Below are 13,788 nucleotides of genomic sequence, written 5' to 3'. Positions count from 1 at the left end.
AGGCAAAAATATGAATAAAACCTTGAAATAAGTGACATTTCATGATTGATCTTTTGGCTTCGAACCCCTGCCATTTTTTTTTTTTTTTTTATATATAAATAATCCCTGTCCACCCTGGACCAGCTGACACTATCATCGGACAGTCATTTAGAGACTTAAAAAAAAACAAAAAAAACAGACAATTCTGTATTTAAGAACTCTATTTCTCTTAATTATATATCTGTCTTTTGTAAGTGTGCATTTTTTTGGAGTACTATTTTCACATTTTTTTCGCATAATTTTAATTTGCTTTTCTTTACATGTAACTACTCTGACATGCTGTGAAGCACTTTGAGCTATATCATTTGTATGAAAATATGCTATAAAAATAAATATTGTTGTTGTTCATGCTGCATTCATAATGGAAACCAGTCAGAGTACAGGAAGGGTGGGGAGGACTTTGTCTTGTGGTGCAGGCACAACCACCTGCAACTAAACATCAGCAAGCCAAAAGAGCTGGTGGTAAACTTCTGGCGGGCCAAGGAGCCTCTGAGACCTGTCACCTTTCAGGGGGATTACGTGGAAGTGGTGCAGAGCTACAAGAACCTGGGGGTTCACATCAACAACTAACGGGACTGGTCTGACAACACAGAGGAGCTGGACAGGAAGGGCCAGAGTAGACTGGACTTTCAGAGAAGAGTTGGGTCTTTAGATTTGTCCAGTGCAGTGTGCAGTACCAGTCCTTAGTAACCAGTGTGGTGTTCTATGCTACTATGTTGCAAACATGTCTTAGGTTTGTTCATGCATTGCGATTCTTTTGCGCTCGGGTTGCTTCCCTATCAAGAAAGCCTGCGCCATTGCTGTTGTAGAAAAAAGAGGATGATGGCGAAATTGTATGCCATCATGAAATATCCCCTCTATGAGGCACCCTGTTGGGGCACTTTTAGCCACAGGCTCATTACACCATGGGTTGCTAAGTTGTGCTTTTGGGGGTCTTCTATGCCCGCTGCTATCAGCTAATTCATACTTTCCACCTGATGTACTTATGAAGTTTATTTTTATCGATTGATAGTCTGTATTATCTGTCCTGTGATTCTATATCCTTATTTTTATATTTCTGCTGCTGTATGCGTCTGAATTTCCCCTAAAATTAATAAAGTTTATCTAATCTATTTAATCTAATTTTGGATTTGTTTCATTGTTAGAAGTGTCTGCTCAGATATGTCAAATTTTCATTATTTCAGAATTCTTTGACAAGGAGTGCACCATTGAACGTTGACTCTCAGGGTCGATTTGGTTCCCGATTCCTCACCACGTATGACCGGAGATTTGTAATTAAAACCGTATCCAGTGAAGACATTGCAGAAATGCACAACATATTAAAAAAATATCACCAGGTAAATCAATCAATCATTTAATGCCTGGGAGCTTTCAAATATAAAAGAAAAAAATTAAAAAGGAGTATTTATATGTATATTTTTATTTAATTTGGTTTGATTTTTTTTTTCTCCCCCCCAGTTTATCGTTGAGTGCCATGGCAGCACACTTCTGCCACAGTTCCTTGGGATGTACCGGTTAACCGTGGATGGTGTTGAAACCTACATGGTGGTGACAAGAAATGTTTTCAGTCACAGGTTAACCGTACATCGTAAATACGACCTAAAGGTGAGTATGTTTTAGGAGAATAAAAGCCATTAAGTACATATACCAGTCACCATTGTCACTTTTTGATGACTTTATGCAATTCATAATGCTGAGACAGCTTTATGACCTTTTTTTCGTTATAAGTATGTAATTTATTTTGTATTTTGCAGGGCTCAACAGTATCCAGGGAAGCTAGTGATAAAGAAAAGGTACCCCAAATCAACAAATCCTCACTTATAAGTCAAGTGCAGGCTGTTGTTACTTGTTGCCGTCAACCTGGATTTTAACTAACTGACCGATTCCTCTGCCTGGTCTCTTGTGTCTTTTAGGCAAAGGAATTACCAACTTTTAAAGATAACGATTTTTTGAATGAAGGACAGAAACTTAATGTTGGAGAGGAGAATAAGAAGATCTTCCTAGACAAGTTAAAGAGGGATGTCGAGGTATGGGCTGCATTAAAAGTTTTGTCTTGTTACACCTTTTTCTTCTGTGTCACACTTTTCTTTATTGAAAAAAGTGTATTGTCAGTCGTTTTCTAACCCATTTATTTCTGAACAGGATTGCTCTGAGTCTTATCCTAGCTAGCATACAGTGCAAGGCAGGACTGGACAGGGTGCCTGTCCATCACAGGGCGAACACACACGTACTCCAGACACACACTAGGATCAGTTTAGCATTGCCAATTCCCCTAACCAACATGTCTTTGGATGGTGAGAGGTAAGCCACGCAGAGAACGTGCAGACTCCACACGAGGAGCATCTGGGACTTAAACCCTGGCTTTCCTTTTTGCAAGGCGGTAGACACCGTGCCTCCTGGGAGTTCATTTATATAAAACGTATTGCCAAATTCTCTTCAATCTCCCACCAATGTTTAAGCCCTCTTTTGTACAGCCCTGGAGGACTAAAACTGGGAATTATCGGGCCATTATCGGGAATTGAGCGCCAACCTGTGAGTTGATTCCTTATTATCACTTATTCATATCTAGCAGTTAATCTAAATGGGATGACTCGGTAGTAGCCTTGTGAACACACCGAGAGAACAGGACATGTCCACACAAATGGATATTGTGCCGGACAGTGTGTCCAGTTCAAGGAGCTTGCGTGGTTGTGCTAACTACTGCGTCACCCTGCCTCTTTAATTAGTCACAAATTTCTAGAGCACCTTTTCTATAATCCCCATCATGTGGCGCTTAAGTGACAAATATATATATAGTACAAAACATCACCACAGTGCAGAGTACAATAAAAATTCAAAGCGAGATGAATCATAAGGAATAGCTCCATGCAGAGAGAACCGGGATGTGAACCCAGGTCTCCTTACTGTGAAGCAGAAGCACTGCCACCGTGCCTCCTAAAGTGTACTGTATGCCAAGCATTTTGAAGTAGTAAAAACTAATTTTAAAAGAATGTGTTTTTATTTAGTTTTTTTTTTTTTTTAATACCAAAAGCGAGATGGTACTTACTCGTTTCTGAAGTACCTCATTCATTGAAGAAGAATTCCTTTTGATTGAAAAAACAATTCATTTCTGCATGTTTTGCATAGCAACAGTTGAATTTACCCAGCGTCATTTTAGTAAATTTAGCAATGGAGTTTGCTTTACACATGTTAAAATGTTTTTCACTTGGTTAATGATGATGATGATGTCATTCTTTTGAAAACTTGCTTTGTGATTTATATGTTGAACCATCACATTTCAGTTTCTTGCCCAACTGAAGATAATGGACTATAGTTTACTAGTTGGCATTCATGATGTGGACCGTGCTGAACAAGAAGAAATGGAAATTGAAGAAAGGGGCGAAGACGAGGAGTATGAGAATGATGGGGTGGGAAGCAATCTGGCCACTGGATCTTTTGGAACACCTCCAGACAGCCCCGGAAATCTGCTCAACTTTCCTGGCTTCTTTGGTCCTGGAGAGTTTGACCCATTAGTGGACGTATATGCCATAAAGAGCCATGAAAGTACGTACGGCACACCTGTTTCTGTTCTTTATACAAAAGACTCAAGTGAAGCATGGGTTGTGCATGAGGCCTGTTTTAGAGTATGAATGTAGCTTGTATTATATTTTCATGATCAAGAAGAGTGTTAGAACTTTGTGAAACACCAAATAATTTAGACATACAGTCATATGAAAAAGTTTGGGAACCCCTCTTAATTCTTTGGATTTTTGTTTATCATTGGCTGAGCTTTCAAGGTAGCAACTTCCTTTTAATATATGATATGCTTTATGTAAACTAGTATTTCAGCAGTGACATTTAAGTTTATTGGACTAACAGAAAATATGTAATATGCGTCATAACCAAATTAGACAGGTGCATAAACTTGGGCACCCCAACAGAGATATGACATCAATGTTTAGTTGAGCCTCCTTTTGTAAATATAACGGCCTCTAGACGCCTCCTATAGCCTTTGATGAGTGTCTGGATTCTGGATGGAGGTATGTTTGACCATTCTTCCATACAAAATCTCTCCAGTTCAGTTAAATTTGATGACTGCTGAGCATGGACAGCCTGCTTCAAATCATCCCATAGGTTTTCGATGAAATTCAAGTCAGGGGACTGTGACGGCCATTGTCTTGTTGGAATATCCAACCCCTGCGTAACTTCAACTTTGTGACTGATGCTTGAACATTATCCTGAAGAATTTGTTGATATTGGGTTGAATTCATCCAATCCTCGACTTTAACAAGGGCCCCAGTCCCTGAACTAGCCACACAGCCCCACAGCATGATGGAACCTCCACCAAATTTGACAGTAGGTAGCAGGTGTTTTTCTTGGAATGTGGCATTCTTCTTCTGTCATTCAAAGCGCTTTTTGTTCTGACCAAATAACTCAGTTTTTGTCTCATCAGTCCAAAGCACTTTGTTCCAAAATGAATCTGGCTTGTCTAAATGAGCATTGGCATACAACAAGCGACTCTGTTTGTGGCTTGAGTGCAGAAAGGGCTTCTTTCTCATCACCCTGCCATACAGACGTTCTTTGTGCAGATTGCGCTGAATTGTAGAACGATGTAGAGATACACCATCTGCAGTAAGATGTTCTTGCAGGTCTTTGGAGGTGATCTGTGCGTTGTCTTTAAGCATTCTCACAATCCTGCGCATATGCCACTCCTGTATTTTTCTTGGCCTGCCAGACTGAACAATCTTTGTTTTCAGATCTTTTGAGAGTTGCTTTGAGGATCCCATGCTGTCACTCTTCAGAGGAGAGTCAAAGGGAAGCACAACTTGCAATTGACCACCTTAAATACCTTTATATCTCATAATTGGACACACCTGTCTATGAAGTTCAAGGCTTAACGAGCTCATCCAACCAATTTGGTGTTCCAAGTAATCAGCATTGAGCAGTGACAGGCATTCAAATCAGCAAAATTACAAGGGCACCCACATTTTTGCACTGCCAGTTTTTCACATTTGATTTAATTTCATACAACTAAATACTGCTTCACTAAAAATCTTTGTTTGGAAAACACCCCAGTATTCCTATGTTCCTAGGCAATGAAAGACATACCACTGTTATCTTTTTTGTTGAAAGTAGAGTCAATTATTATGCAGGCTGATAGGGGTTCCCAACTTTTTCATATGACTGTATATTCAGTTGATATGTATTTTTCACGGATCATATTTTTATTTGGTATACCATTGTCTTCTTCTCAAACATATCTAATGTTAGACAAACTGTCATCCTATAAAGAACTCACCCATTACAAACAAATCACAGGTTTGTGAAGGGGGAAGAAAAATATTTTGACAGGGTTAGGGTTAGGTGGGTTTTGGAGTTGAGGGTAACGAGAATCTCACTAGACCATAACATAGTCACCAGTCAACTGAGCAACAGTGCATCATTCTTCAGTGTTGTCACTGAATGAACCATAAGTCCAGGAGAGTGGAAGTTACAAAAGCACTAAAGGCGTTTTCACACCTACTTCGCTTGGTGCCATTTTTTTAAGCAATGGTGCAGTTTTCCTGAAAGCCCTGTTTATTTATGTAGACGCAAACACAGCAGTTGACCTGTGCAAATGGAATGAGACCCTTTGGAAAGGGTGGTCTTGGTGCAGTACCAGGCAGACACCTTCTTTTGTACACTCGGCTATTTGAAATGTTCCTTTTTCATACCATGTGTAGTAGTAGGACATCATTTATAAATATTTTTATGTTATTCAGTAATAGGTAATTTGCTCAAGAGCAGCTGTGTTTGGTAAATAAATAATTATGGAAAATGCACTGTTGCGCAAGTACAGCTATTCTTCTGTGATATTTTTTTCCAGGGATAAAAAATACTGTACTTCTGCCTAATGAAAGAAGCCCACAGGATGCTCATTAAATATGTGAAACGTGACCAAACTGACTGGAAATTGAAACAAAATAACAAATCTCCTCTTCTGATTCGATCAAAACAAGCAGACTAGGAGTGTGTAAATGCCTTCAATTAGAAAAAGCAGATTTCAAGAAATTTGGTAAAAGACAATTGGGAGACTTCCATTTAGAGCGGGGGTCTGTAAAGTCGGTCCTGGAGGGCCGTAGTGGCTACAGGTTTTTGTTCCAACCCAGTGGCATAATTAGAAACAAATCCTTGCCAGTAACAGATCTTATTTAATGTTATGACTCGTTGATGTTTTCACTCTGCCATGCCAGCTCATTCTTCTATAGTAGATTTTTTTTTCTCAATTTTAAGCATGCCATCCAAATGATTTCTGCCCTTCAGCAAATGAGTACTTCTCAGTCCTTCACTTTCTTCTGATCAGATTCCCCCCAAATATTAAATCTGATTGTTTATAATGAATACACATAGATGAATGACACATTAGATGGAGAATCATAAAAAGCAAGATGGCTATAATGAAGCTTAAAAAAATGTTACTTGAGAAATAAGAGCTCATTAAGAAACTGGGTTGGAGCAAAAGCCTGCTCGCACAACAGCCGTCCATGACCGATGCTGCAGATACCCGATCTACAGGCCATGTTTAGCTGCTATGGTGCCTAAAAAGAAGAGAGAGACCGTGCAGACAACTCCAAAAGAAGGGGAATATTAAAAAATAACAAAACAAGCTCTTAGAAAGATGGAGACAAAGGACCTGAGTAAAGCAACAGGTGGGTAAAGATGCTAAGGATATTAGAGAGAGTGAAAGTTACATAAGGGACTGGGAGCAAGTACCATCGTAAAACGCTTATGCAAGGTAAGATATAAACGGTGCACAAATTTAAACTGAAGGTCTTTAGGCAGTAATAATTTCCTCTTGGTTTTTTTTATGTTGTGTTTTCCAAAATACATCATGAGAATGAAAAAGCACATCGCAAAGAAAAAAAAAGCAGTAAATGCCATATATGAGACACAAAAATAACCGGATTGGTAAAAAAAAAATTTTTTTTGATGAACTTCAGCATTCTAAACATTGCCACCTTCGATATACGCCCCCTCCCGATCTCTACACCACTCCGTACGTATCTTCCATTGATTGATACTGTGCTGGAAGTCTTCTTGCTTGAGGCTCTTCAACAAGCTTGCCATTTCTGTCTTCACTTCATCCATTGAAGAAAAATGTGTTCCCTTCAGGTCACTTTTGATTTTCGGGAACAAAAAAAAAATCACAGGGAGTTAAATCGGGCGAATAGGGAGGATGGTCAAGGACAGGAATGTTTTTGTTAGTCAAAAACTGCTTTATGGAAAAAGCGTTATGCACGGGAGCGTTGTGTTGTCTTGTTTCGCTGTTCACTTTTTTCACCTGACATTGTCACGGCAACTCATCTAGCGATTGTTGTGTGAATACTAACTGGGCTATTCACAGGATATACCTAACCGGTCTGCGGTTTGAGAGGGCATGTAGGAGGGGAAATAGTTCTATGATTCACATTCAGTCGACCTCCAAACGGTTTTCCAGGAAAGCCCCAAGCCCAGTCTGGTTATTTTTGTGTCTCACCTCGTATACGTAAAAGAAGAATGTATGCACCTTACATATCTAAAAGGTCTGGAGGTGAGGAGTCATATTAAAATAGTCATAATGGTAGTGACAAGTGAAGCATATGAGTGCTCTTTGTCTGTATTTTTATTAAATAAGAATAGTAAACCTTTAGTTTTGCTTGACAGGCTTGGTGCAGCTTAGCTTTTTCAAACATTGGTCTTACTGTGTGTCTAAACAGATATGTGCCAGTGAAGCATTTTCGTTTGTGCCTCACCAGTAAAGCAGTACGCAACATTTTACTAAACTGGAGTGAACAAACGAAACGTTTTAAGAAAAGTAGATTTGTATTTTAACTGAGAAGGTTACTACTTGAACAAACATGAAGAATATTTTTTTTGTTAATTCTAATTGTTGCTTTAACAAGTTGTACTGTTGCTGGATTGACTGAAATTATTGATGCTTTCTCAGATGCCCTAAAAAAGGAGGTGTACTTTATGGCAATTATTGACATTTTGACTCACTACGATGCAAAGAAGAAAGCTGCCCATGCTGCCAAAACTGTCAAACATGGGGTAAGTAGAGCAAAGAACGTGAATCTTAAAGATATAAGACCTTAACGTTGTACTGGATTAAAAAACAAATATTAAAACATTAAATAATGATCCAAAGTAAAGAATGTAAGAATCTGTGACACTCAGTAGGCTCCACTCAAGGAGAATTAAACAGGATGGACCTGAGCACAGTATGGAGTGCCACTGGCTCTGAATATGTCTAGGAATAGGGGATTTCACGTTTATTTATTTAATAAATTTGTGCACCTTTTGGAAAACACATCTTAGTCATTATGGTATGTTGACTGTAGACTCAAAAAATATGGCAAACCTATCCATTTAAAATAAAATCTGCAACACAAAGTGTGCAGAAAGTGAAGGAGTAGAAAATAAGAAAAGTGACAAACAATAAGAGACCACTCGGTCCGTCAAGCTCGTTTGTTTAGCTAGTAGCTAAGCTACCCCAATATCTCCTCCAGATACTTCCTAAAGGTTGTCCAGGTTTCTGCTTTATTTAACTCCATGTCTTGGTAGTTTGTTCCTGGTTCCCTCAACTCTTTGAGGTAAGACACTCTTTCCTGGCTTCAATCCTAAATTCACTTCCCTAAATGTACTGGTAAGGAGGCACTCATATTTGAACCGGGGATCTCTTGATCTGCAGTCAAATGCTGCACAATCTGGTATGTTCTGAATCCACTGTATAACACAAAGAAGCCATATGACCTCATTGCTCTGGTGTTTTTGCTTCTCACCTGTTTATGCAAAAATGAGAACATAAGAAGTTTGACAGACAAGAAGGAGACCATTCTGTCCATTTGTTTAGCTAATAGCTAAGCTGTCCCACTATCTCATCCAGATTCTTTATGAAGGTTCTCTTGGTTCGTGCTTCAAGTCCACGTTTCGGTAGTTTCTTCCTAATTCCCAGAACTTTTAACGAAATACACACTTCCTGGCTTCTCACCTGTTTATGCACAAATGAGAACATAAGACGTTTGACAGACAAGGAGGGGACCAGTCAGTCCATTTGTCATCCATTTGTTTAGCTAATAGCTAAGCTGTCCCACTATCTCATCCTGATCCTTGTTGACGGTTCTCATGGTTAAGGGGGGACACCCATATTTGAACCAGGGATCTCTTGATCTGTACTTGTATGCTCCACACTCTGGTATGTTCTGAATCTACTGTATAACACGAAGACGCCATATGACCTCCTTGCCCTACCCAGCATGTTTTTGCTTCTCACATGTTTATGCACAAATAAGAACATAAGTTTGGTTATCATTCGGTCTATCAAATCCGTTTGTTTAGCTAATAGCTAAACTATCCCAACATCCCATCCAGATTCTTCGTAAAGGTTGTCCAGGTTTCAGCTTCAACTCCACGGCTCAGATGTTTGTTCCACATTCACACAAATGTAACTCCGTATTTAGTGACTGCAGATTATTAACTCACTCCTCTTCTTGTTTCTCCACAGGCTGGAGCTGAAATATCCACGGTAAACCCTGAGCAGTACTCCAAACGATTCTTGGAATTCATGTCTAACATCCTATCATAGTATTGTCCCCTTCCGTCATGTGCCACGTTTTTTTCCCACCCCTTGTATCTCCTGCGGTTTTGAGAGATGCATGAGACTGAAACTTTTTATTTCAGAAGAGAAAAAAAAAATTGTTTGTTACACTAAGACCAACAGACTGTAGCAGGTATGTGTGTGAGAACAACAGTATTTAACAGATGTACATTTTTGAGAGAAAATGGCTGCACCCCAGCTGCGGATCTTAGTAAATGTGAATGAACCCAGCGCAAGCCTATCATGTATGTACTAAAACCTTTGTCAGCATTGCCTTGGAGTGTTAACTTGTCACAGTTTTTCAGCGGTAATCCTCATTTCCACCCCCCAGCCGCCCCTGAATTTTGAAAAGTACAAAGAGAGCCGATTTGTGTCCTGACTTGCACAACACACAGGTCAGATTAACATGTCAGGCCGCGCTCAACAGCTGGATTTCCATTGACACACGTAACGTTCTAATGCATGTCTACCGTCAAAAGACACGTAACGCTGTTTATCCTAGTGACCCACTTGAAACAGACACACTAGTCCTACTTTGGTAAGGTTTTAACTTTTCTTACATATGTTAAGTTGCCATATGATGTATTTATAATTTAAAGATAAATGCAACTTTTATCAATAAAATGCTTAAAAAGGATTTGATACCCAGTCAAAAAAAAAAAAAAAGGGTTTTTATATGAATCAATATTTTACATATTGTTTACATTTAACATGTAGCATTTTATTTTTATAATTTTTTTTTTTGTCATTTGTATGCAGTATTGTTTTGTTGCCAGCAAACAGCAGTAAAGGTAAGTTACTTGAACAGAAAACATAAATAATTCTTAAAAAGGGATTTCCCCCTCCGTTTTTATTCTGATTTAAATTGTACTCTTCCCATCCAGTATGAGAAAGGCCTCTATGAGTAATGTCAGGTTCTGTGAGTGCCTAACTTTTATGTACAATTTTTTTATATTAGAAGTGGATAGCAAGGTGCTTTTAACACAAATAAAACTATCATGCCTTGAAATGTCCTTTCCTTTTGTAATCTAATTTGAAAAGTTGTAAGGTACTTGGGGGGAGGACGGGAAGGGGGGGAATAAGACCATTAAGAAAAATCTGAAGAAAGAATTGTGTAATATGTGCTATTCAACTAAACTTGAAATAAAAAAAAATTAATTTCTATTTAAAAGGAGATTAATAAGGTGTTAGAGACCCCCTTTAAAAGGCATGACACTTCAGTGTTTTAGCACTAAATGACTTATTGTGTATATTTTGAATTATCAGTATGTGTGTGTGCCAGATTAAAAATAAAAGCAAGGACTTTTCTGTCTTGATCCTGTGCTACGTCCACACTACGGCGCTTTCATTTAAAAACTCGGGCTAGTTTCCGTTCTCACCTTTCGTCCACTTTAACTCCCGACAGGAGACTTTTAAAGACGCTCTTCAGGACCGTCTGCTTCTGAAAACGGCAGTGCAGTGTGAATGGGTGACAACAACAAGCTTCAAAAACACCGACTCTGATTGGATCGGACATGCTCATTACGTGGCCCTTCCCTGATTGGACTCTGCTCATTACAACATCATTCCCTGATTGGTCACCCTTCACATATAAAAACTAAGTTAATTCAGCCAAAGTAGAAAAGTTACTTTCTATGACGCTTGTTGTTTTGCTTACCTGTATACGCCTAAATTGCATTTTTGTACAGTTTGAATGCTGTATACAAGCACAAAAGGCAAATAATTTACCGGTCACTACAGTTTTGCTGCCGTTATTACAATCCCTTGGAACGATTTTTTTACCAATGCGTGCATATCCAGGGTAGGCAGACATCTATGTCACGCGTTTTTGGTCGTTTTAGTGTGGGCGGAGATACTTCCATAAAAATGACATGAAAACATTTGTTTGGGCAGAGAACAGTTTTTTGTTTAAAAACAATTTTTAAATGAAAGCGTAACTGTGTGGGCACACTCCACCCAAAAAAAACATGTTAATTACTCTTGGTAGTTTGTAGTTGAGTGGCAAGAAAAATTTTCAATTTCATGTTTTCCTGCAGAACAGAGGAGGAGAGAGGATGTTGGGAACAGTATGAGGGTCCTGCCATCAACCCCCTGCCCTTCCGAGTTCCCCATGTAAGTTGGAGGGCTGGATGCAGGTTAACATCATAGCCAAGATGGAGCAATTGTAGGTCAAGGGCGCAACGGAGTAGAATCACTTCTGGCATTTACGGGATTTGAGATAAACAAAAAATATTTATATATCTGGATACATACAAAGTAAGTTTATTGTGACCAATGGTGGGCAACAGCAACCACCAATGTCAATTACATCCACGAAAGTAATCACATTACTCGTGTGGCATGAAGTCATCCAGTCATATGCTCACAATGTCCTAAACACATGCATTATTAATAAACTATTGGTAAATAAGTCACTCCTGGAAGAACACACAGTGATACAAACATGGATTTAAATTGTAGACCCTCATGCTCTGCTTGTTACATTTATATTCATATCCACCTTGGGATTGCTTTTTTTTTTTTTTTGTTCTTTATTTCGTCTTATACAATTTCTTGTATTAGTAATTTGTTAGTTTTCGCATACCCCTTGGGGTCAGAGCGCAGAGTCAGCCATTGTACAGCGCCCCTGGAGCAATTACAGGTTAAGGGTCTTGCTCAAGGGCCCAGCAGAGTAGAATCTCTTTTGGCAGTGACGGGGATTCGAACTGGCAACCTTACGGATACCAGCACAGATCCTTAGCCTCAGAGCCACCACTCTGCTTAGAGGTGAAACCGCACAGGTGAGCAGACCTTCTGTTTGTTGAAGCAGCTCGGATATTCACAAGTCCAAGGCCTGGTCTCTGTTCCGGATTAATGTTTTGTTTTTTTTAATTAATCTTTGTACGCACCTCTCAGTGAGCTTTTACACTGTCGCTATAACATGAAATGCAATGTTAGCCAATGAGTAAAGAGGTTACTGGGCGGGACTCTTGACCAATGGGTGAGGCAGCCCTTCAGCTCAAATGCTTGTTCCATTTTAGTTCATGAGATAGTTTTCCAGAAGTGGTTTAGTTAATAATACTTTAGTAAAAATGCATTTGTTTGGGACATTTGGAGTGTGTGACATGACTAACATGAGATTTTTCTCCAGGGACGTTTTGAAATTGTTTGTAGTTGTCCAATGCTGGTCACTATAGACTTGTATTCTATCAGAAACTATCTCCATTCTTGATGAAAATGTTTTCTCAGCCATCACTACAAACTGCTCGGGAAATGTAATGTATTTTTAAAGAAAATCATTTTTGGGTGGACTACTCCTTTAAATATTTATATTCCAACTGAAAAGAATGAGCAAAATAATACAAGGGCTTTGATTGTTAAATTGTGTTATCTTGGAAATGGTGGCTTGAGTGAACCCAGTTTGAAAGAACCTTGGGCAGCATTTGTGTAATTTGCATGCTTTGGGGGTGGGGGGGGGAATCCTTTTAAATGGGGAGGTAAAGTACAGCCAAGTCCAGAAGAGTGTGGCTAGGGTTCGACTTCTTGAAGCACAATCCACATGGCTCATATACTAAATATACTTTATATAGTGTATGAAAACATGCAACTCTAGATGTAGCACAACGACTTTGTGGTTTGGCTGGATGTGATGTTCAAGCATAAATATTCACCAATATTGGGCTGCTTTCACTGGCTTTGCTTTTATAGATTGTGGAAATCTACAATTTTGGTATTTTAATGTCCACATTCCCTTCAGTGTTAAAATTACGCTCTGGAAACATACTCCCTTTTGGTATTTTTGTACTGCATAACATAAAACTACCAACGTCATTGAAGGCAATGTTTTAGAAATCTTGAGACACCAACAACTCTTGGAAACTACATTTTTAAGTGTTATCTGTCTGTAAATCTTTTCTTCAATCCTTTATGACAGGATATTTAAAATAAAACAGGGAAACCAGATTTTAAGAATACTCTTGCTGCTTGTGTGTGTGTGTTGTTTCTTTCTATTGTTGTTGTGAACATGAAGTAGAGACATCGCTTGAAGGACTCAACACAAACACGACCCATGTGTGTAAATCGGCCTCATATGCAAGAATAAATAAATTTCTATAGCACTTGTTCTCAAGCTTCATACGTGTAGAAGCCGAGTCCTCCGAAGGCGTAATTAAGCT

At 38.9% G+C, this 13,788-nt stretch overlaps 1 protein-coding gene across 1 annotated transcript in view; it reads left to right on the top strand.

The window, feature by feature from the left end:
• Positions 1-13,587, top strand: part of LOC114665373 (phosphatidylinositol 5-phosphate 4-kinase type-2 beta) — a 49,308-nt gene extending 35,721 nt beyond the window's left edge. The window contains exons 4-10 of the mRNA XM_028819907.2: positions 1,224-1,376; positions 1,498-1,644; positions 1,794-1,832; positions 1,953-2,066; positions 3,321-3,582; positions 7,985-8,088; positions 9,542-13,587. Coding sequence (XP_028675740.1) covers positions 1,224-1,376; positions 1,498-1,644; positions 1,794-1,832; positions 1,953-2,066; positions 3,321-3,582; positions 7,985-8,088; positions 9,542-9,622 — 900 coding nt within the window. The 3' untranslated portion in view covers positions 9,623-13,587. The remainder of the gene's footprint in view (positions 1-1,223; positions 1,377-1,497; positions 1,645-1,793; positions 1,833-1,952; positions 2,067-3,320; positions 3,583-7,984; positions 8,089-9,541) is intronic.
• Positions 13,588-13,788: the final 201 nt, after the last annotated feature.

This window comes from Erpetoichthys calabaricus, chromosome 14, assembly GCF_900747795.2.
Source record: "Erpetoichthys calabaricus chromosome 14, fErpCal1.3, whole genome shotgun sequence".
NCBI lineage: Eukaryota > Metazoa > Chordata > Cladistia > Polypteriformes > Polypteridae > Erpetoichthys > Erpetoichthys calabaricus.
Note: the sequence above shows the minus strand (reverse complement) of the source record. Positions and strands in the feature narration are given on the sequence as shown.